At 37.9% G+C, this 24,027-nt stretch overlaps 1 protein-coding gene across 2 annotated transcripts in view; it reads left to right on the top strand.

Annotated features, from left to right (window-relative positions):
• The window catches only part of EFNA5 (ephrin A5), a 293,796-nt gene that overhangs the window by 227,284 nt on the left and 42,485 nt on the right, over window positions 1-24,027 (top strand). For both annotated transcript variants that reach the window (XM_009449439.5, XM_526972.8), the window contains exon 2: window positions 16,163-16,455. In XM_009449439.5, coding sequence (XP_009447714.1) covers window positions 16,163-16,455 — 293 coding nt within the window. The remainder of the gene's footprint in view (window positions 1-16,162; window positions 16,456-24,027) is intronic.

Genomic DNA, 24,027 nt, shown 5'->3' with positions numbered 1-24,027 from the left:
TCCCCTCCCTGTGTCCATGTGTTCTCATTGTTCAATTCCCACTTATGAGTAAGAACATGTGGCATTTACACCATATCTACTGAAGAAATGGCAAGAAGAATTTTTCAGATGTTGAAAGTTTAAGCGCCTAGAAAAAGGGCAGTCACAGATCATCTGCCACTACAGCACTGTACAGTAGTTTCATTAACTGTCTCCAGTTCAACACAAGAAATTCTTGGGGAATGATACTCTGTTCCCCCTTACTCTAATTATGCTGTTCTTGAGGGGGTATAGTGGGTCTGGCATGCATGTCAGAGGACAGCAAGTGCCTGGCACTGCAGCTTATAGTCATCATTTAATTAGCAACACCCAAGAATTTTCTCTTTTGCCTGTTCTTTCCAACTCTTTGTTTACTGGTTCTATCTATGGAAAAGGAGCTGGGTATATAAGGAACTGCCAAGTCATCTTCATTGCCTTTACTAAAAGGCAGAAACCTTAGCTATGGATTTGCCATCTTATTTGGGCAGCCTCCTGCCCAGCACAGCATCCTAATCATTTGTGTTGCTGGTCGATTTAATATAGGCCAATAAGCAATGCCCCTAATGGTTCATAATGGTACTTTTCCAAAGAGCTCATCTACAGACAGGGAGAAACCTGTACCCCAGGGAAAATTTGGATATCTTCTTCCATGATATGAAGAGAATACTCTGGTTTGAGGTAGGTACTTTTTAAGACATATTTATAATTCACAGGGTTTCTTTTTTTTTTTTTTTTTTTTTTTTTTTTGTACCTAGGGAACTTTCGCTCCTTGGGAAGTTTTCTAGAAATTCTGTCTTGGGGGGAAATACCATCTGTATTGTTGGAAGAGAAAGAAGAAGTAATTTGTCAGTGTTGTTTTGATCCCAATCCAGAAAACCAAAAAGAGAAAAAAAAAAGTCTTCTGAGTATCAGCATTTCTTCTTTTTCTTTGCTTATTTTAAAAATAGAGCTTTCCTTAGCTCGCTTCCATTATAGTTAACTGTAATCAGTACTTTATGGTTATTTTATATAGCTTTGTTTCATTAGGGCAATAAAATGATATTGAACAATAGCAATATAATGCAGGGAAACAGTTTGTAATTCAGCTGGAAATTGCTAATGCAATAGACAGTTGATAATACAATCAGCTCAACTTTCCTAGGAAAACATAAGCTACATTTTCTATACATTTCTCTCAAATCTTCTTACAGGGCAGGGTTGAGGGGATTGCTCTGAACTGCACTGGAAAGCTGGATGCCCTTGAAAAGAGAATTTCTTTATGTACTGAATTTTGAATGACATCTATAGGTCCTGGGAAAGAACTACTATTTTAGAATGAAATTCTCCCCTGGAGATTTTCAAAAAAAGAAACTAGGTAGTTAAGAGTTCTAAAAGGAAACAGCTGGGTAAGATGACGGCTCAAACTTTATTTTGCTAGTATATCTCTCTATAGTCTTGATTCCGAAGTAGGGTTCTTGTGAAATTATTAACACTAAGTATCAATGGAAAAAAAAAGGCCATCTCTTTGCAAGCTGATGTCATGCATGCTATGTATATTTATATAATTACTGTAGGTTAAGACTAGTGAACATCAGTAGTGTCTAGGATACAAAGCCAGGTTATTGGTCTAGAATACAAAGGCAAATAACCTGGTGTTTTCAAGGAGTGGTGAGTTAGGATTTTGTTGCTCTCAACTCTAGTAAGATGGTTGTAGCTGTTGTTGAGTCAAAACCTTTATCAAAAGTTTTATGTAGGAGGATTTCTTAGATTCGAAGAAAATCAGGAGTGATATGTCTAATTTTGAGTTGTCCAGTAAGTTTTTTCATAATTAGAATCAACACAATTTTCCACATGTGATACAAATTTTTAAATGTCCTAATTGTCAAAGAAATGCAGTATTTCATGTTTCCATATACTTGGAAACATCTCTGACATCTTTAGAGATATTAATTATATTCAGAAGGTACCACCCTTATTTAAAAAATAAACTAAATTTAATGTTCTACCAGAAAGTGCTATGCATATGTAAGTATATTTCTTCAGCTTTTATGCCAGAAATTCATATTTAAACTAAAACAGAAAAACAATAGGCACCTCCCACAGCTCCTAATTTTCATTTCCTCTAGTGAGTTGGAATGATTTGTAACTTCTTAGGATTCAGAACCCTAAACTGAAGTATATGTAAGCTTCAGATCATGTCCCAGTTATATGGTGGGAAATGCAATTCCAGCACAGCTTCACTGCCTACACAAGGAAGGAAAGGTGTTTCTGCAGATAGGACACTATCCTTCCTTGCTCCAGCCCTGAATATTAGTGCATGCTTCAGGGCAGGTTTAACAGCACCAAGAGTGGGTATACTCTTTATATTAGCCTGGTAGATTGTGCTTCTAATCTGCTCACCTGGCCAGCACATGTCATGTTATTTTCCCTAATCATGTTTATAGAACCATAGTAACCAGTACTTTCAGTGACCATGACTTAGGGTTTTTAATTAATGACTGGATTTAAAAACATCCTTGAGTTGGTTTTGGCTGTTGTGAATCTTTCTCAGATACAGAGTGTCCTGAGCCAGAAATCTGAGATATACCAAGGTGAAATCCCTGTTTGCCCTATGCCTTTACTTCTCAGAGAGAGGGTTGAAAGGAATACTTTATATTTGTAGAACTGAAAAAAAAATCCAAGTTTTTTTTTTAGCATGCAAAATGGGGTATGATTTTGATAAATATTTGGCATGTACAAGGTAGATACCCAGATGTTGAATTAAAACATCAACAAGTAAAATGATCCTATTCTGTAAATAAATCAATTGACGTGCTATATTAGAGTAACATTTACCATCACATAGCGTACAGATTCTGTGCTTAGTCCCAGGCTCATTTAATATCTCCCATAGGTTTTGTAAATCCTGTGTTGTTTTTTGACCCAGCTCATCAACACTGAGTTTGTGACCAAAAACAGCTCACATTCTCTCTTTCTGTCTGCCTTGAACAGTGTGAGCAGCAATAAAATGTTAATGTGTACGTCGTGAAACTTTGGGATCTGGGATTGCACTACTGAGTACTGAAGAAAGTAAGTTGTGACCCTGTCTTCTCAAAGCTGACAGTGCTGAGTTTTCATGGGTATGGAGTGCCCATTATCATCTGCTTATTTCATCCTCTTTGTGTCTTGACATTAACCTTGCCTCTGAAACCTTGCAGTCCACACAAGTGGCTCATTCAGAGCTTCTGGCAATACCAAAAATTCTGAAAGTTCAATAGGAAGATCATGTGCACTCGCTTTGAACTATAGTTCTTTTCCAAGGTAGACATTTTGAAAGTAGAGTTTATTAAGATGATAGGTGGAAAAAGAAAAACAACTATATTCTCTGTCATTGAGATAGACAAGCATTTAAGTAGGTAGAAATATTGTAGTACTTGAGAATCCTCTAAAGTGCTTAGATTTATTTCCGAGAAATAAATGGTGAATTGTTTATTTCTTTCTCCCGCTTATGTTTCCTTGGGATAGAGCAATTAGTTTCTTATTTTTTATGATTGCATTTTTCTTGCATATATCTTTCTGTGGTCCAGGCTATAAAAGTAAATAGAGGATCCAGCTGTATGAATGGATATCCTTTTAATGAGTGTGGGGAGGAAATAATAATACTAAGTAGTGCAAAACCATTTTTATGTGATGAACTGAAGTACCTTTGTTCCCCAGTCTAAACCACAGGCCACCAATAAATGTGTGCATGAAATGACAGTTTCACGTATTCTGGTGTTAACAAAGTACCTCATGGTTTCTTTTGCCCCTAGAATGCACTTAATACAATTGTTGAAGGGTGGTGGCATATTCTGTTTTAATTTCCAGGGTCAAGGAGAGGTAAAATGGAATATGTGACTTTTCTGTAACACCCTTCATTCTATCTCTGGGCAAAAGCCTTTGCTAAAACAGCGAGATAACACAGTTGCCAGGTGATAATACAGTCGTTTTTGTAGTGCCATGAGTTAATTTCAGAGGTGAAACTATGCTTACTTAGAAAAATAGTGTGCCTTCTCGCCTCAGAGCAGCCATTTGCTCAGAGCAGCAAGTAGATGCTGAGTCTCTCCCATGTGCAGGATATCATGAGAAGTGCTGGTAGTGGCATAACTCTGCCATCTTCCTTCCCCCTTGCTCCCTTCCTTTCTGGCCATTTTTACTTAGCTGTTCTTTATTGATGTTTATATACATCTGAAGTCACTGAGAGCAATGTAATTCAAAACCACCCTATCCCCCACTGTATCCCTAATTTAATGTTAAACTGCTCATATTAGTCTGCTCAGACTTCCATAACAAACTACCATAGACCCTGTGGCTTAAACAACAGAGATTTATTTTCTCACAGTTTTGGAGGCTAGAAGTCCCAGACCAAGGTCTAGCAGAAGTTGATTTCTGGTGGGGGCTCTCTTGGGGCAGCCATCTCCTCCCTGAGTCCTCACATGGCAGAAGGAGAATGAGCTCTCTGCTATTCATATAAGGACACTAATCCTGTTGGATTAGGGCCCCACCCTTGTGACTTCATTTAACCTTAATTACTTCCAAAAAAGACCCTGTCTCCAAATGCAATCACATTGTGGGTTGGGGCTTAAACATGAATTGGAGTGGGAGAGACAGACATTCAGTCTGTAACACTGCTAAAATAATAAGAGAAAAAAAATCCTAAAATAGAGAGCCATACCATGACATAAATGTAGCAGTTACTAAACTTTTAACCTGATGCTCTATGCTTCCTCCACCTCACAGTGGCTCATGCTAACACATTCTGATGATGGTTGCAGGGAGGACCTCAAAAGTCCCAGGATAAAGCCAAGTGAAGAATATAAAATACCTGTTTGCCTTCCCACCTTCCAACAGTGGCCTGGAGCAGTTAGTACAGGGATGGAAGGAGAGATTTCTAACCCCCAGATATGCCAGGCATTCTGGCCTTGTACAGCCCAAGGACAATGCATTGGTTCTAGTCTTTCTCTCCAAAGATCCGAATCTATTTGGTAGCTTTATGGTGACTCTGGTGGGAGCCTGAGAACGTTGGTTTCCTCTCCTGATCCCAGCTTGAAGAACAGAGACTGGATGTCAGGTAGGTGGAGAACAGTCTGTATTCCCCATGACTCCTGCTAACTGGAGCAAACCCCTGGACATATCTCAGTCTAGCTGAGGCCTGACCTGAGCAGGAGGGAGCCCCAAAACCAAAGGAGTCTCTGGATTTCCAGCTCATGGTTGCTGGGACACAACTGAGAGCAAAACAGTGGTTGGCAGGGGCTGAAAAGGGGTCTTGGATGTTTCTGCCAATGTGATAGGCGATTGCAGGATGTTTGTGAAGCAGCCTGATGAACCCTCTCAAATAGAGGCACCTAATGCTGCTCAGCTGTGTAATTGGGATGGAAATGGGCCAATGAGAGGCAGAAGTTTGTGCTTAACCTTTTGTGAGTCTTGTTTCAGGAGGCTGTGTGGGGGTAGGGGGTAGAAGCATTACAAATAATAAGCTTCTCCGCCTGATTTGTAATGAATTAGTAATAAATGTCCTAGCACTGTACAAAAGTCTGACGATTACAGAGCAGCTTTGGCTAAGTGCACGGGACCACATCTTATTTTGATCAGCTGTAGCATAGCAAAGACGTGTAATTATCATAATCTAACAATTAGCCTGGCATCACTTTCCAGTGTTTAATTACCCCGATAAATGGTAATTGAATAGAGGACTTAATGACGAGAGAAACTTTCATTCTGCCTTAGGTGCTTAAGTTGTCTACTTGGCTAGGCATAATTTTCTAGCATTGCTTGAACAACAGTCCTGATTATCATTTTCCTTTTTGCAGCCTGCCATTATTTTGTTTCCTGATCTTGACCTTTGTTTATAATATTTAGCTTCTCTCAAAATTTTATACTGGGACCCAGAACACAGGAAGAGATTATTGGATGCTTTACACAGTTCTTCTGTTTTTAAGCATCACTTCTCATACCCTTCAGCTACATTCCTCTTCATCGAACATCTATATAGTCGCTACTATGTGCAAACATAGTGCTAAGTGCTGGGGATACAGAGACAAGTAAACACCATTACTATTTTCAAGGAGATCTATACGTAAAAAATAAATCTATATAAAACTAGTATAGTAATAATTACAGCAATTTGCATTCAGCAAAGTCCCAGTTTTCTTCTAAATCTATACATTGACTTTGGATGAATTCAGTACTTTTTATGACTACGATCACCACCTCGTTTCTAATGACTGCAGAGCTCTTTTCTTTGTATTAGCCTCATTCCCAGTCCCAGATTTGTATCCAACTGCTCACAAGGTCCTAACTGGCCAAATAGAAGTAATTACCTTGCACGTGCCAATTTCCATAGAAACAGCCACAATTTCTGCTTTATTGTCTACAGTTTTGTATGAAAACATTATTATTATTATCATGCCCTAGCATTACCAAATATATGCTTCCCCTTGTCTGATGAAGATCAAACATAGAAGAAAGCCATAAAACCCATGTATTTTCTTTCTTCCAATTTATTTTTTGTTTGTTTAATAAATTAACAGATTAATTATCAGATATCTCAATTTTTTAAAAGTCTGGGCTAAATTTCAGATTTAGATTGTAATGATTCCAGTAAGTTATCATCAACCCATAATACAAATATTTAGTTCACTCTTTGCACACCAAGTACTTAAGAACTATTAAATCACTCTTTTCCAAAAATCTCTCCTTGAGTTGGTCAATAAAAAGGAGATTTACTTATTAACCCTTTGGTTATTATTATTATTTTTGAAACTGTGAATAGCCTGAAATTCTGCTGGGTAACTCTCCTCTCTTTTGTATCTAGAAGATACAAAAGGGCTACATGGAAGTAAGCAGTTTGACAGGTGGCTTATTTGTTTGATTGACTCCCACATCCCCTGATCAGAATCAGTTTGTTTAATCCTGTTCTCCTTGGACAGTGGCTAGATAGCCTATCTGATGGTTGCCTGTGTCTCCTTTTGCTGGGTCTGTGTGTATGTGGCAGGTGCTCTGCTTCATGTGCTTGAAGTTGGGGGTGGGGGGTGTAAAACTCTACTGGCTTAAGACCTGAAGTACAGCTTTGATAGGAAGCTCCTGGCCAGCAGGAGTAGAGGAAAAGCATGTTTTGCATTGTGGGAGTGACGTCTGTTAGGACTATACTGATTGCCAGACATTAACTATTTCTTTAAAATCTCCTTTTGAAAGCCATTTGAAGTGATCTGTGATGTGTTAGGTCTTTAGAACTCTGCCTGCTTAATTCTTTGGCTGACTTGGCCTGTTGACGTTGACACACTCTTACTCCATGCCCGAGGCCTCTTTGGGGGCTTAGAAGCAATTAGACTGTCACCCAAAGCTTCCAGCCCCTTCCTGAGGGAAAGTCTTGTTTAGGCTCTGCCAATTTAATGCTTTCTTTCCTTTGAAGCTCCTCCGTCAAGCTAATAAAACAAACTCCAAATGAGTTACAACACTGGAGGAGAGAACATTATGTGGGCCTGGGCCTTGTATATGAAACAGGTGCAATTTCTGGGAGATACCAGTTTTAAAAAGTCATTCAGACTGACATGACTTGTAGTAGAAAAGCAACAGGCAAAAGCTATGTGAATTTTATCTATCTATCTGATATGAGTAATTAGTATTGTGGGATTTTTAAATGTTTTGCTTTTAAAGTGCACACACATACATACAAGAAAAAAAGTGACAGGGTAGTATAATAAACTGCTGATGAATTCTAAATATTTGGCCAAGAAAATGATGTCTTCTTATCATCATCAACAGTTACTGAACTTAAGGTAAAACTCTTACGCTGCAGAATTTTTAATTATCAAAACATGCACGTGCAAGAACTCTGTTGGAACTTTCATTAATGGATAAACACAGCACCAACTCCAGGTTCCAAACATTTTGTCAGTATATATTGTAGCATACTGCATTTCTCCTGCCAAATAAGTAGGAAAAATCTTTGAAATTTATCTTCGAATACTTTTTTAACTTGTGAACCTTCACTTCTCTAGGAATATTCATTGATTTTAGCATGTTCTAAAGCCTGGAAGAGCTGGATTGGTCTGAAATTATGTGTTTTGGTCATCATATAAGGTCTCATTCAGCCTTCACACCTGGTGGGGTAACAGTGAAACTATCCATGAGTCCTCTTCTCTCAGAGCTGAACATTGAGGTTGATTACCAATACATCCGAAAGATAGACATGTTTCAGTCCATGAGAGAAAAGAGAAATTTAAAATTAACAAAACAAATATTTGTTCAGCCCTTAGTGATGCTAGTATTATTTATCTACCCTGTTTGATGTGCTGTTTGTATTCGATATTCGATGCTTTAACCTCCGCAGAAAAGCAAAAAAAAAAAAAGAGCATCTTCAGATTTAGAATAGGAAAGCCATAAGGCTTGCATTCTGTGCTGAAAGGAATAACAGAAGGAGGCAAGAAGCAGCATGTTATACAACAGAGACTGCTGTCCTGCCCATCTCCTCACAAAAACATATTTATAAACCAAACCCATATCTGTTGCAGGACCCATTAGCCCCTTTTGGGACAAATGAAAAATTATACTAGTTAAAAACAGACATCTTATTCTGAAATTAGCCTTTAAATCAGTAATAGTAGAATTTGAAGACAGTGCTCCCAAGATATATTCACTCTAGAATTAGTTTAAAATTTTGGAGGAACCCTAAGCTGATAAATTTGCTTAATCTTTGACCATAAATCATATCCTTCTTTTACATTTCAATTTCAGAATGTAATACATTAGGTTGCCTTGTAATTAAAGAAGTGACATTGGATTTCTGTTCAAGTAGGAATATTAAAACAATCACCTCTTTGACAGATTAAAATATATTTAAAATGTAATAATCAACTATCCAGTTCATGAGAAATAACATTTTCATTATTGAATTCTTTAAAACATAATGTGAAGGGGGATGAAAGTATCTCACAGCTTCCTAACCTCTAATAACAGTCTCCTTTCAGTAATGCTGTTTCTATATTTATGGAGTGAAGAAACTTCACTCAGGAGCTTCTTGATAAAATACCTCCATACATATTTCCCTGGAAGCAGGCTCTCTGCTGTGCCAGCAACATATGCTAAAGGCCAATTTAGAACATTTTAAATATGCACCATACCCTTCCTTTTCCAGCTACTAAAATGAAATGCATTTTGGCTTTAGCAAATGAGGATGGAATGAAAGGAGGAAGACTGCAGGGCAAAGTGGCTAAAGATGAACTCAGAGAAGGAGGATTATGGTCCTGCTCCTCTGCAGCCTGAAGCCCAGGGCACTGCCTGAGTGTCCTTTCAATGTGGCCTCCCCAGCTGTCAATATCCACAACACAGGAGTGTGGAGTCCAGGAGGAAGTCAGGTCGGCACCATGAAAATCATAAGGAAGAAAAGCGAGGTGGTATCTACTTACCTTAGTAAAGAGGAACCAAGAGACAGGGTCAGAGTACATTGAGAACTTACACTTGAGACTAGTAAAGGACCTAGACTATTCAAGTAGTAGATGTACCTTTTTCAGCCATCCAAGTTTGAAAATGAAGTACTTAGGAGGACAAAGCTCTTACAGCTTAGGCTACCTAATGTCATCAAACAATGCTTTGCTTCCTCAGTAGAAAGTTGAGGGCACACTGGTGAGATCTAAATGAAAAGTTAGTTGTCAACTGTTACCTCACTTTTCTTGTCTTTATTTCATCTGAATTCTGAGACTCAAGTCATGACTTACTTCTTGCAGATAGGTTCAGTACAGGGAGCAATTTTTTTTTTTTTTGAGACAGGGTCTTGCTCTGTTGCCCAGGCTGGAGTGCAGTGGCACAATCTCGGTTCACTACAACCTCTGCCTCTGAGGCTCAAGTGATCCTCCTGCCTCAGCCTTCTGAGTAGCTGGGACTACAGGCACACACTACTATGCCTGGCTAATTTTTTTAAAAAAATGTTTTATAGAGATGGAGTCTCACTATATTGCCCAGGCTGGTCTCAAACTCCTGGGCTCAAGTGATCCTCCCACTTCAGCTTCCCAAAGTCCTAGGATTACAGGCATCAGCCACCATGCTCAGCAAGGGAGAGATATTAACAGTGGCTTTAAATTGAAAATTAAAATTTATTCAGCATACAATGGAATGTCATCAGGTAAACACTGAGAAACAAACACACTTTCCAGAAGCACACTTTTTCAGCTCTAATCCCAGCTTCAGTTGTTACTTTTGCTGTCAATAGCCCTAGATACGTGCTTTTTATCCAATGCTCCAGGTGGCCTCTGGTTTATCAAGAACTACCATAAAGTACATAATTCATTTTTGGTATTTGAGATGATTGCAAAGGACTAGTTGCCATGCTGAATTTTATTTTCCTAAATTAATGAAAATTACCCTTTTATAATATATATGACATTGATTCTGAACCAGTCTACCACCAAATTTTCATAAATGTGTACAATGTATTCTTGCCATAATAGAGTACATATAATATGAAGTTTATCCTTGAACAATGTGGGAGGTTAAGGTCACTGGCCCTGCATGTAGTTGAAAATCCAGGTATAACTTTTGACTCCTGAAAACCTTAGCTACTAATAGCCTACAATTGCTTGGAAGCCTTGCCATTAACATAAACAGTCAATGCATATTTTCTATGTTAAACATATATACTATATTCTTATAATCAAGTAAGCTCAAGAAAAGAAAATGTTATTAATAAAATCATAAGGAAGAGAAAATATATTTACTCTTTTTAAGTGGAAGTTGATAATCCTAAAGGTCTTCATCCTTGTCTTCACATTGAGTAGACTGAGGATGAGGAGGGATTGGTCTTGCTGTCTCAGGGGTGGCACAGGTAGAAGCAAGTCCACATGTAAGTGGATCCATGCAGTTCAAACCCGTGTTGCTCAAGGGTCAACTATTTATGTTGCACAGAACATTGACCTAAGTGGCCATGCAGCCTTCTGGGGAGCAGGGACCATCTTTTTATGCATATGAGATGTTTCTTGACTCTTGAGACTTTTACACTGTGAAAACAGGCAGGGCAGTAATTGTTTTACTCAAACACAATTGCTTTTCTAAGTATGGTAACTGAGCATGCTTTTACATTGTGAAGCACTGTGATAATTTAGTAGAGATTGTATTGTAATTATTGCTGGCTTGGTGTACAGCCAGAAATTCTTATAGTTAAAATTATGTGGTGATCTCAGATAGAGGTATAGAACTGCTGATACAATCGATGGAATTAAGGATAAGACATAAAGAGAAGACATTTACAAGAAATTTTCCAAGAAATTTACAAATGTGTTAAAGCAATGGCTGTGTTACCCATGGCATTTGTAAATATTGGCATGCAGAATCAGTCTTCCTAGATGTCAGTTTCCTCTTTTAATATGAGCTAGAGCTCATGAAAGCTGCTTCCTGATGGAAAAAAGATCCCTTTATGTGAATGGCTGCTGAGCCTAACAACATGTTATTCTGTGAAAGGATGAGTCAGGAGCTAACCCTGCAATCTGAGGCTTATTCTAAATGTTGACACACCCCTCAGCTTTCCAGTTTAGGAGTTTGGGACAAACCTCATGGAGGAGACAGTAGGGCTGGGACACCTTGTTGCAATGCTTTGCTAGAAGATCAGTGTAAATATAAAGGTAACCCAAACTCTTAAGACGGTCGTTGCTACAGCTGGTGAAGCTTTGGAACCATTGTGGTTAGGAGGACAAGAATATGCTTCAGAACCATGTAAGACTTGAGTTCAGATCCTAACTCTGCTATTTATTAGCTATAAAAAGTTGGACAATGCCTTCTCTGAATGTCCTCTCCTCATTGGTAAAGTGAAACTAATTAAAACTACAAAATAGGGTTGTTTGGAGGATTTCATATGATAACATATGTAAAGCCCATAGCAGATCCTGGATGCAGCAAATATTTGTTGCATCCGTGAATGAAGGAGAGAACTGAAACCTCATCAAGAATGAAAATGGGTCCCTCTGGAGGAATATAGTGCTGACCTAAGGACTTGGCTCTAGCAATTTAATCTCTCACAAAATGGAAAAGTGAAGAGCTTTGGTTCTGAGGTCAGAGTGGGTTTGAATTCTGCCTCCCCCTTTTCTTTACTAGTTGTGTAATATTGGGCACGTTGCTTGACTTCTTAATCTCAATTTCCTCATCTTTAAATGGGTGTAGTAATAATAGTGGCTATTCTGTGGCATTGTAATAGAGATTAAGTTGAGATAATGAATGTAACATAATAAGCACTCTAATATTAGCCATACTTATGTGCTCCTTCATAGTATGGCCAGAAAAGAATGGTTCCATTCTACTTTATACCCAGAGAACATGATTTGATATATTAAGGCAAAAACCGCAATTACTTTTGCACCAACCTAATAGGATTAGCATATGTGATCCTAAACTTTTCTTTGGATTATACTTGAGTACGTTATATAGCTGCCTTTTATGAATTCCAATTTGTCATTGTTTTTATATTTATATTGTCCACCCTTTGAAATGTACATTACTAAACTATACGAATTTAAGATCTGAAACAAAAGTGTAAATTGATTCTGTAGTGAATCATCATCTTTTCTTCGTCGTATGGCTAAAAGGGTAGAAATACTAATTGTGGCCAGGCACAGTGGCTCATGCCTGTAATCCCAGCACTTCGGGAGGCCGAGCTGGGCAGATCACGAGGTCAGGAGATTGAGACCATTCTGGCCAACATGGTGAAACCCTGTCTCTACTAAAAATACAAAAATCAACTGGGTGTGGTGGCGCATGCCTGTATCCCTGCTACTTGGGAGGCTGAGGCAGGGGAATTGCTTGAATTAAGGAGGCGGAGGTTGCAGTGAGCCGAGATCACACCACTGCACTCCAGCCTGGTAACAGAGTGAAACTCCATCTCAAAAAAAAAAAAAAAGAAAGAAAGAAAGAAATAGTAATTGCTGGGGCAATCGCATGTTTGAAATAGGTACCACCGTAATTCACTTAACACTCCATGCAAAATAAAATGTCATCAGAAGGGATAGCTGGTCAACACAAAGTAGAATGGGTCTTCAACCTCACAGTTTGCTTTAGTAAAAATTTAGCAACATTAACAGGGATAAGAGTTAGGAAAGGAGAGCAAACTTTTAGGCATGAAGAAACTGACATTTTTTTTTCAGTTGTGGAATAAAGGAATTACAGAATAAAGGAGTAACAGAATGGGTCCAGACAATGGCAGTTTTAATTTTTACTTTCACTTTGAGCAGTGCCAAATGCTAGTAGAAGCTAAAATGAGTGACACTTAGGGAAAGAAAAAACTTCCCCCTTGAATCTCTTTAAAATCTATAATAATAATATAATAATATAAAGTGCATCTGGGCATTGCCTTCTGCTGTTCTTGTCTGGCTCTTATCCAAAACTGTCAGGCTACTCTGAGTGCTGATGCTTCATATCCCAGCACCCTTTTATCTGAACTTTGCAGTGTCTTTTCTCTGTACTTTGGCAGTGATGTTAGCTTGATGTTCAAAAATCTTTTAAAAGCAACACAGGCTTTCCTTGCATCTTGACAAATCATTGTCTGCTAGTAATGAAGAAAAAGTAAACTCGTGGTCATTGCAAATATATAAATACTTCCAAGTGTTTTCGGTTTTTAAAAAAATGGTTATGTATTTTGGGATCCTCTAGCTGAAAAGTGAATATTCTGAGAATTTGTCCTTATTTCTCTTTGTAAATCAGCATGCTGCTTTTCAAGAGCAAGGGTCAAGTGGAGTTGCTATGGATCATTTGACATTTAAGGACAGAATTTAACATTTCTATATGATTTTCCTTTTGGATTTTTAAAAGGGGAAATATACATATTATTTTTATCTCTGTTGTATGTTCTTACTGCTATTATTTTAAAATTAATATTTTATTTACTTATTTTAATATGCTTTGGTATATCCTGATGATGGTAACAGTGGTTTACATCTACACAGTTTGTTCCATACATTTCCTTATCTAAGGCTTGAAGCAGCCACCAGAGGCCAGCAAGGCAGGTTCTCATGATTAGCCCAATTACATATGAGGAAACTGAGGCTCAGAATGATTTATGACTCTCCCACTCAACCAACAGCAGATCCAGTTCTTAAATCTAGGTCTACTTAGTCAAAATGAATGGTGTCTCTACTTTTTCACAATGTTGTCTCTCGGAAGAGTATCTTGGCTTGTCAATGAATATTTAGCATCCAGAGTGAAGGTGGTCTATTTCTTTCTTTTTTCTTTTGTGAGACCGAGTCTCACTCTGTCACCCAGGCTGGAGTGCAGTGGCATGATCTCAGCTCACTGCAACCTCCGCCTTCCAGGTTCGTGCCATTCTTGTGCCTCAGCCTTCCGAGTAGCTGGGATTACAGGCATATGCCACCATGCCTGGGTAATATTTTTTGTATTTTTAGTAGAGACAAGGTTTCGCCATGTTGGCCAGGTTGGTCTCAAACTCCTGGACACAAGTGATCCGCCTGCCCCGGCCTCCCAAAGTGCTGGGATTACAGGCGTGAGCCACTGTACCCGGCTAGAAGGTGGTATATTTCTACTGGGGTGGACATTGGTCACAAGCTGTCAGAGGTCGTTATTATGTTTATGTTCGGGTGCTGCATTTTATGGGGAATATACTGGGAAACTGGAGACTATGAGAAGGGTCAAGAATCTAGAATGATGACGAGCCTGGGAACTATACTAGAAAGAACCAAGGGAATCAAGATTTTCAAATGTCTGCAGAAAGGAAGATATAGAGAGATATAGCTGACATCTTGAAATGTTTTATGGACTCCCTTGCAGAAGAGGAATTTGATTTGTTTTTTGTAATTCCAGGCAGCAGAAGTAGGATCACTGGGTAGAAATTACACAGAAGCGGATATGCTGAATATAAGAAGAAACTTTCCAACATCTAGAGATGTCCAAAAATGGAATAAACTATCTCACTGCCACTGGGAAGTGTTCACACTCAGACTGTCCAGCTTGGAGATTATATGACTTTATGAGCATTGTATTTCAGCAGTAACACAATTTTATGATGAAATTTCTGAGGGCTCAGAGAAGAATTTCCTCACCAGCTAAAAACAAAGGAGTTTTGTATGCTTTTCCACCATGATTTTAGACTGAGAAAGTTGTATGCATAACAGTTCCTGTTTCACACATCATTGTGTCTTGGGAAATACTGTTCGACTGATGGGGAAAGACACATTAGTTAAAACAGATAAGCAAAACTTTTGTGAGATGAGAATTGAAGCAGACAGTGTGGTGTTTGTGGTGGGAGGTGTGTGTATTCACGTGTGTACATTTTTAACTAGGATGAATTAGCCGTGGTTTTGGCTATTTTCATTTGGCTTGTTACTTTCATTACTCACCAGCCCAGCTCTAGAACATGACCTGTTGAGGGATTAAAAGAAATGAGGGGAAGAGTCATTTGATTTAGATGGGTTGTTTTCTCAGTATGGAAAAGACGCTGCATCGAAATTGAGATGCACTAAAATAAGTTTCTGACGTAGCAGATCTAAGAAAAGCACTGAACTGGGATCCGAAGTCTCCATACTAGGTTTGGCTCAATCACTCACTGCTTCATCTTTATGTCTTTTTATTTTTCTCTAAAATGGAAGTGTTTTAGGAATTGTCTTTCTAACTGTAAAATGTTATGATTCTAATTCTCCCAATTTTATGGCTGTAATCCTCATTTGCATAGAAAGTGGAAAATGGCCTCAACTATAACAAAAAACAATTCGGTCATTTATTTGTTCTTTAATTTCCTCATTCATTTATTCAAAAATATTTATCAAGTGAAACACTATTATAAAAATATAAAAACTTTGTTTTAATATATGATTTTTAAGAATGAAAGGAAACATGGAAAACAGCACACTAGTACCTCTATAGAGTTCCACAGTTTGAAAGAGTGATATTTAATATAATATTTAAAATGAAAGCAAAGCACTTAGTTTATAGGATATTTTGAAACAAATATAATGGAATCTCACTGTAAAATGGCTTTTTGTGGCTTAGATTGGGAACTGCAACATTTCAAACCATGCCCCAAATCATAATGGCATTCAGTAAGAACTTACTATACTAGATGCTTTAGCTCCAAAATTATTGAATGGCTTAACCACTGATTCCAAGCAGAAAGCCCTTTCTCTATGAATTATCACATTTTTTTTTCTTTTTCTAACAGATTCCAGAGGGGTGACTACCATATTGATGTCTGTATCAATGACTACCTGGATGTTTTCTGCCCTCACTATGAGGACTCCGTCCCAGAAGATAAGACTGAGCGCTATGTCCTCTACATGGTGAACTTTGATGGCTACAGTGCCTGCGACCACACTTCCAAAGGGTTCAAGAGATGGGAATGTAACCGGCCTCACTCTCCAAATGGACCGCTGAAGTTCTCTGAAAAATTCCAGCTCTTCACTCCCTTTTCTCTAGGATTTGAATTCAGGCCAGGCCGAGAATATTTCTACATCTGTGAGTATATAGAGATTTATCGTGTTGTAGGGCAGCTGCAAGAGCCCAGAGTAATTTTTTACCCATGTTTCAGAGAATTGCAGAGAGCTGGACTCTGCATTACAGATATCTCCTTGTAAATGCATACATCAGGATCCCTAGATACATTAGCTGGGAATTGAGAGCACAAATTAGATTAAAGACAGAGCGCCTCTCCCCCTATGAAATTACGTGTCAGCCTGTTCACTGAACCACTGCTGACTTGTATTTTTTTAAAATGAACATTTCCAGGACTTCTCCAAAGCTCAGGAAAAGAAAAAAAGACTCCTGAAAAAAAATTAAAGGAAATAATTAAATTTACATAGCTTGGAGTCATTGGATTTCTTATTCAGGTGTCAGCAATATCCTTTCAATCATCCACATTTTCAGTGGAGGAAGCCAAAACTCCTGGACATGTCAGCATGTTGACGATAAATACTCTCTTTGCAGCAAGGAGAAAAGATAATTATTAAGAGTAGCTCTGTCTTTAAACAGGAAAGACTTGTGAAGAAGTGTCTAGAAGGGGTTCCAAGGTAACTGGTATAAGCGAGTTTCCGACCTGTGAGCATTGAGTGACTCTGTCCTGGGAGAGCTCTAAAACTTTCTCAGTAGACTTCTGCATTAATCAGAATGCCTGGCCTTGTTTCTTCTCCACTATATACCCATCACTTCTTCATACCTCCTACTATCATATGTTATAGGTAAATGCTTCTCAAACTTCACTGTGCATAGTGTTATCTGGGAATCTTGTAATGCATTCTGACTCAGGAGGTCTTAAGGCAGGGCCTGAAATTCTGGATGTATGAAGCTCCCAGATGCTGCTGCTGCTACTGAACTGTGGACCACACTTTGAGTAGCAAGATTATAGGTGGTAGCTGCTTTAAGCAGCTTGTTGTGTATCTGGACTTTAACTAGTATTTATATTTAAACTATCTGGCCTTTCCCATGTATTCTCACTGTCAACTGAAGAGGTTAAAAGTTTACTTGTTAAAAAATACATTTATTGGACAGCTTAATCTGAGCTGAGAAATGCTGGGGGATGCAAGATGAAAAGATATTCCCTGTTCTTAGGGAGTGACCTTTCACTGGGGAGCAGACATGTAAATAGGCAATTAAAGTATAAGTCGACAATTGCTGATGATGAAGATAAATTCAGGGAGTAGTGAGAACATGGAGAAAGTTGTGCCTCACCTGCTTGGAAGAATCAGGAAATGCAACCACACACAGTGGGTAGAGATCCAAGTTATACCACTCAGTATGCTTAGCATCGACTTTCACCCCAGCTTGCCAGACAAACAAGAACATTCTTTTTTCTGACTCATTTCTTCAGTCCAAATGTCCCTACCCACTCGCAACTCACACGGTTTAAGTCTACAGGGATTTCTAGCTCCCCTCCTTCTCCAGAAAACAGAATTTTATAGTAAGTCAGATTTCACCATCACAATGATAACTGTCACTTATATTGGAATTGAATTTAAAAAGGAAATTGAACAGTACCAGTTTTATTATTTCAGTACATATTTCAGTCATTAGTCATGAGAAAACATGCAAAAGCCTTGATACTATCTCACATTTGATCCATAAAACAAGAAAAGGAATATTGAGTCCCACAGATGCAGGAAGCACTGGCATACAGTGAATTCACACTTCTCAGGCAGCATGTTCTTGACTTTTATTGCTTTTTTACTTTGTGAAAGAATCTCATTCAGCATATGAGAAAAAGGAAAGAGGAGGACTTCACTTGTGGGACAGCAACTCATTAATTGTCTCACTGTAAAATACTATACCAATGTAAGAGAAAATTCTTGCTAGTTTTGAAATTTTCTTACTGGCTTCTCAGATTAAAAAAACAACAGCAAAAGCAAAAATAAAAAATGAATAGAGAGCACCAAGATGAGGAACATACCCACTAACTAACTAGTTGATTGCCTGATTATTAGAAATTATAGAATTCATTCAGCTTCATAAGCAAGATGTTATTATTCAAATATACCCATAGCGCTTATGACTGGTTTTTCCTCATTTGTGGTTAAATTCAATATTTCACTAAAAATCATTATGTGACTTCTATAACATTCATTTAACGGAGTCATTTAACTGTCAAGGGCTTCCGTCAAAGTAATTGTTCCAAAATGCTTCAAAATATGAAGAGCTTTTTGCTGTTCAGCTGAGTTTAACTTGAATTACTTTTTTTAATGAAAGGTAAAATAGCACAAAATTAGCAGCAAAAAGATGTTCATTAACAAGAAGCACAGTGGCCTGGTGTTCAGTTAAATTGAATTTTCAACCATGTTTTCGACCCGCAAAGGCATCCTTCCCTGTCTTTTTAGTAATGAAAGGGTTTCTTCTCTTCCACCGCTGCAGTCAGGAGCAGCAGAGCTAACATGGTTGTCTTACAGACGTTTAATGTACTGTGGTCATAATTAAACTAAAGGATTCTTAGGGGAGAATTGGCCCTCAGTTGAATTTTCCTCTTCCCTAATGTGTGTGGAATGAACAAGATGATTGGGAAATAGCTATTTTCACACTTACTGCGTTACAAGAAGCTCTATTGCTGATCTCAGGAACAAGCTTCACTGCCCACCAGTCAATTTTACAGAATGTTCTTGCTAGGACAGGAGTACCTCTTAGCTCCTCATAGCCTTAAAATCTCTTCTTACTTTTCCTAGAAAAAAGAAAGCTGGCTGTGCACAGTGGCTCACATCTGTAATCCTAGCACTTTGGGAGGCCGAGGCGGGTGGATCACGAGGTCAGGAATTCAAGACCAGCCTGGCCAAGAGAGTGAAACCCCATCGCTACTAAAAAAAAAAAAAAAAAAAAATACAAAAATTAGCTGGGCATGGTGGCAGGAGCCTGTAATCCCAGCTACTTGGGAGGCTGAGGCAGGAGAATCACTTGAACCAGGGTGGCAGAGGTTGCAGTGAGCCGAGATTGAGCCACTGCACTCCAGCCTGGGTGACAGAGTGAGACTCCGTCTCAAAAAAAAAAAAAAAAAAAAATGAAAGAAAGAAAAAAGAAAGCTATAGCTTTTTGGCCATCCTGCTTTATGGTGCTAGGAGTAGGCTTAAGTATAGTGAAGACTGTGGAGTGCCAAAATTCAGATACAAACACAGATTTGGAGGAAGGGAAGACAAGGATTTCATAACAAGCTATTCACCTCATTACTTAGAGAGGACATGAGTCAGAAGATTCTTATCAACATTTGCCTTATCCTCAACCAGATTTCTTTTTTTCTTAATGTCTTTGAGTTTTATAAAATTAAGAAAATGTGGTAGTTGAAAATATCCTAAATGAAGTTTCCAATTTACTTTAAGAATAAAACATGCTTTGCAGTTCTAGTCCCTTTATTTTAACTCCCAAGAATAACTATGCTATATTCTCCTTTCCTTGGGAACAGACAGTATATTAAGTTGTTATAATTGCTGATTATTGCTGAGGTAGACTGGGGCCATCTCTGAATCTGACAAATACTGTTTTTAATCTACAGGAGTTATTTTGGTAAGAGATTGGCATACTAAAGTAATTACAGAAAGTTGGCGGTATTTATATCAATGATAGATTTGCAGAACTGCCAGTCAATTGATTAAGACAATAGTTGTTTATATAGACTTCCTAAAGGAAACAGTAATTTTAAAAAATTCAAAAATACTCATTTTAGCTGGATATGGTAGCACATGCCTGTAGTCCCAGCTGTTTGGGAGGCTGAGGTAGGAGGATTGTTTGAGCCAAAAAAATCAAGACCAGCCTGGGCAACATAGCAAAACCCTGTCTTTTTTTTTTTTTTTTTTTTTTAAATACTCCTTTTAGAAACTTAAAAAATACTCAATTTAGAAATGATACTCTTAAATATTAACCTAATGAGAATATGTTTGATAGAAGTTTTGCAGTTATTTTTACATCAGAAGGGGTAAAGGGAAATCCTTTTAATAAGTTATCTTTGTAATTCCATAAAACACTGATTTGAATATATGCTTTTATAAAGTAAGGAAAACTGAGTCCCAGGTCCTTTTCTTGACCTAACTAGCTGTATGATCTTGAGAGAATCATTTCATCCCTCTGGAGTTTGAACTCTACATCTGTAAAATAATGTAATTATAATTGACTTCAGAAATTCTTGGAGCTTTAATATCCTAATTTTATTATATTTTATCTGAGGGTCTGCAGCATTAGGGTAAAAGATAACATCTGTACAGTGGTCCAGGTCAATACCTTGCTTAGTAGATGTTCAATAAATCCTAGTTAAAGGTACATTTTTAGGGAAAATGCAGAATGGAGGGATGTATTAGGGTTATTGAACTAGTTCTCTCCCAGCTGCTCTGTCCAAGTCACCATTATCTGTGGTCTCTACCAGTGCAGCAAGCTCCTGTTTTCCCCACTCATGGCACTGCTCTGTCACAGCCCTCCAGTGACTTCCTGTCTCACCCAGACAAAAGTCCACAGTCTCTAACCTGGCCAGCAAGGTCCTCCATGGTTGAACTCCTTTCCCTGATTCCCTCAGCCTCTGACTTCTTCTGCTACCACTGTCTGCCTGATTCTGGCTACTCAGCTGCCAGCCCTCCTCCCTCTCCTATCCAGTACACTCCTACATCGGGACCTGGGGATTTTATTGTCCCTCTACCTGGGCTTCCCATTGCCCCAGGCATTCACATGCCTTGCTCTCACTTTCTTTAGGTCTGTGTTCAAACAATGTCTTTATCCGAGAGGCAGCGACTCTGACCTCTCTATATAAAAATAACACCTTGTTCTCTGCATTCTCTATACTTTTACTGTGCTTTATTTTTCCTCAGGCACTTATCATCCCTGACGTCATATATTTATGGTAGGTTGTTCACAGCTGTTCCTGCTTTCTGCCCTGTATTATATTGCTTGGCACATGCAGATGTTTAATAAGTAAGGATAACTAGAATTTATATAGCATGTACTGTGTTCCAGGTGCCATCTGAAAACAGCACTACGAAGAACTATTCTTTTTCCCTATTTACAGGTGAAGAAACTTAGGCCCAGAAAAGTTAGGTAACTTGAAAAAGGTTCACACAGATGAGAACTAGCTGATCTGGGAGCAAGTTAAGTGAGTAAGCAACTAAAAGAAGTGAAGAGAGCCGGGCGCAGTGGCTCATGCCTGTAATCCCAGCACTTTGGGAGGCCAAGGCGAGTGGATCACCTGAGGCTGGGAGTTCAAGACCAGCCTCACCAACATGGAGAAACCCCATCTCTACTAAAAATACAAAATTAGACGGGCGTGGTAGCTCATGCCTGTAATCCCAGCTACTCAGGAAGCTGAGGCAGGAGAATTGCTTGAACCTGGGAGGCGGAGGTTGCAGTGAGCTGGGATCGCTCCATTGCACTCCAGCCTGGGCAACAAGAGCGAAACTCTGTCTAAAAAAAAAAAAAAGACAGAAAGAAATGAGGAGATAAAGTCCTGGGGTCTATTATACTTGAAAAAATACACTTTATATTTTTTAAAAACAGATTAGAAACAAATAGCACTCACTCTGACATCTACTGTTTAGAGAATTCTACTTTATAAACACTTCCTAGGAACCCCGAATCAGATGGTAGAAAGATAAATTTTAAACATATTTCTGCATTTTTTCCTCTCCAAAGGATACTTTTCCATCTCCAGAAGATATTTCAACTGTATCTTCCCAAAGCGTTGACCTTTTTAACTCAGATAACTTCAGAAACCAGAAAAGTTGCATTTTCTAAGAAATTCTCCTTAAATGTCCTGAATATTCACCATCCAGACTGAATTACGATTGCACACTTGATTCAGGAATTAGTATGTTTTAATGAGAGATCGATAATAAAGAAGACAATTGTCATTTTCTGAAAATGATACTAAAAGAGAATTTTTCCAGCATTTGTTATATCTGAGTTATTACTAGGACATTCTGTGTAACTATGGACATCATTTTTAAATCTATAGTCCGTAGATGCTTAAATGTATGTGGTTAACTGCTAATTCTCAGCTTTAGGTATTTAGATTAAAAGTTTACAGTCTTATCTTAAGCCATGAGGCAATTTTAATATGCACTGTACAATTTTTAAAACAAAGTAACCTAAGTTCCTAAGGGCTATCTTATTAAAATGATCAAGATCAGCTTCAGAAATCATTTGATTGTACAATACAGTTATTGGCTAACCTTTTAAAAGTATAAGAATATTCAGTAAAACTAGTAAAACAGAACTAATTTGAAGAAAGTCCTCATTTAACTATCGATGTGTTTCAAAACCTTATTTGCAGGTGAGTTGTTTAGAATTCAGAATATAGTTTTTCGTAGAAGTGCAAGTTTTCCATAATATGGATAATCTGCTTAGCCATAATATTGATGAAAAGCTATATATTTCAAAGAAAAATTGCAGAAAGCAGCATCTAGAAGAGTTACTCAGGAAATATTTATTGCATGGATAAATGCCATAATAAACCACATATGGCAAAAAACCAATTAATTTTTTAAATTTCTAATTTTGTTTTTTAGAAAAGCAGATAAATTACAGGGCTCAAGTTTTACTGCACCCTCTCCAGCAGTTCCCTCGTATTTTAGTACTTTAAAAAAATAATATGCTAGGAATACATAACATCAAAGCAGAGAGTGGAACATGGTTGTTGTTGTTTGCGTGTGTTTTTTTTCTTTTTTTTTTTCTTTCTTTTTTTTTTTTTAAAGCACAGACTCTGGTTAAGTGTAGCTTTGGGTCTGAATCCTCCTTCTGTGCTCTTACTAGCTGTGGGAACTTGGGCAATGTGCTTAACTTCACTGAGCTTCAATTCCTTCATCTGTAAAATGGGTGTAATAATCACAACTCTTTTCTGATTTTTGAGTCTCGATGAAATATTGTTTAAGGAACCAGTTGACTGCTAAAATAATAACTTCAGTAATCCAAGTCCAAAAAGTTTTGCATTTTTTGAAAAGTTAAGGCAACTTGAATATCCCAGATTGATATTTTAGTTCAGTAAAAAATTTCATAAATGCATAAAGATTAAGTTTTAAGACCATTTCCTATATTCTTAAGGAGCATTATGCTAGGATTACTATGCGTAAGGAATTCTTCATTCCTCTTGATGTCTGATTTTTCAGTGCCTTACTTTAGTCATCTACATTAAGAATTGTTTTGCTCTGGACAGTTCACACCAATCACCTTTTTTACATAGTTTTTCTTATTGAAATAGAAGAGTGTCAAAATGGCACAATTATCAAAGCAGGAGGTAATCTTTATCACTGTTCATTGTCTTTTACTCTTGCAGGGGAAATGACTTGTAAGTACAGTGTACTTTCTGACAATGAAACACTCAATATTTGCTTCAGTGTGTGTGTGTGCATTTTACTTTTGTTATTGAAAAATGTTTTTGATTACTGAAGTCTTATTTTAGCATTATTTACTGTAGCATCAACTTCGCTAAGATTGAAGAGGTTTATAACTGAAATGTTCTGTAGGACTGTGGTCAAATACTGGTGCACCTCCTCTAGTTTTTCAAGTATGTGTACTAGCACATGGTGTTTTAAGACACACTTGTATTAATACAGAAGAGTGGAAGGGCAGTGTTGGGAAACCGAC

Source organism: Pan troglodytes, chromosome 4, assembly GCF_028858775.2.
Source record: "Pan troglodytes isolate AG18354 chromosome 4, NHGRI_mPanTro3-v2.0_pri, whole genome shotgun sequence".
NCBI classification, from domain to species: domain Eukaryota; kingdom Metazoa; phylum Chordata; class Mammalia; order Primates; family Hominidae; genus Pan; species Pan troglodytes.
The sequence above is the reverse complement of the archived record's forward strand: the minus strand, read 5'-3'. Positions and strand labels throughout refer to the sequence as shown.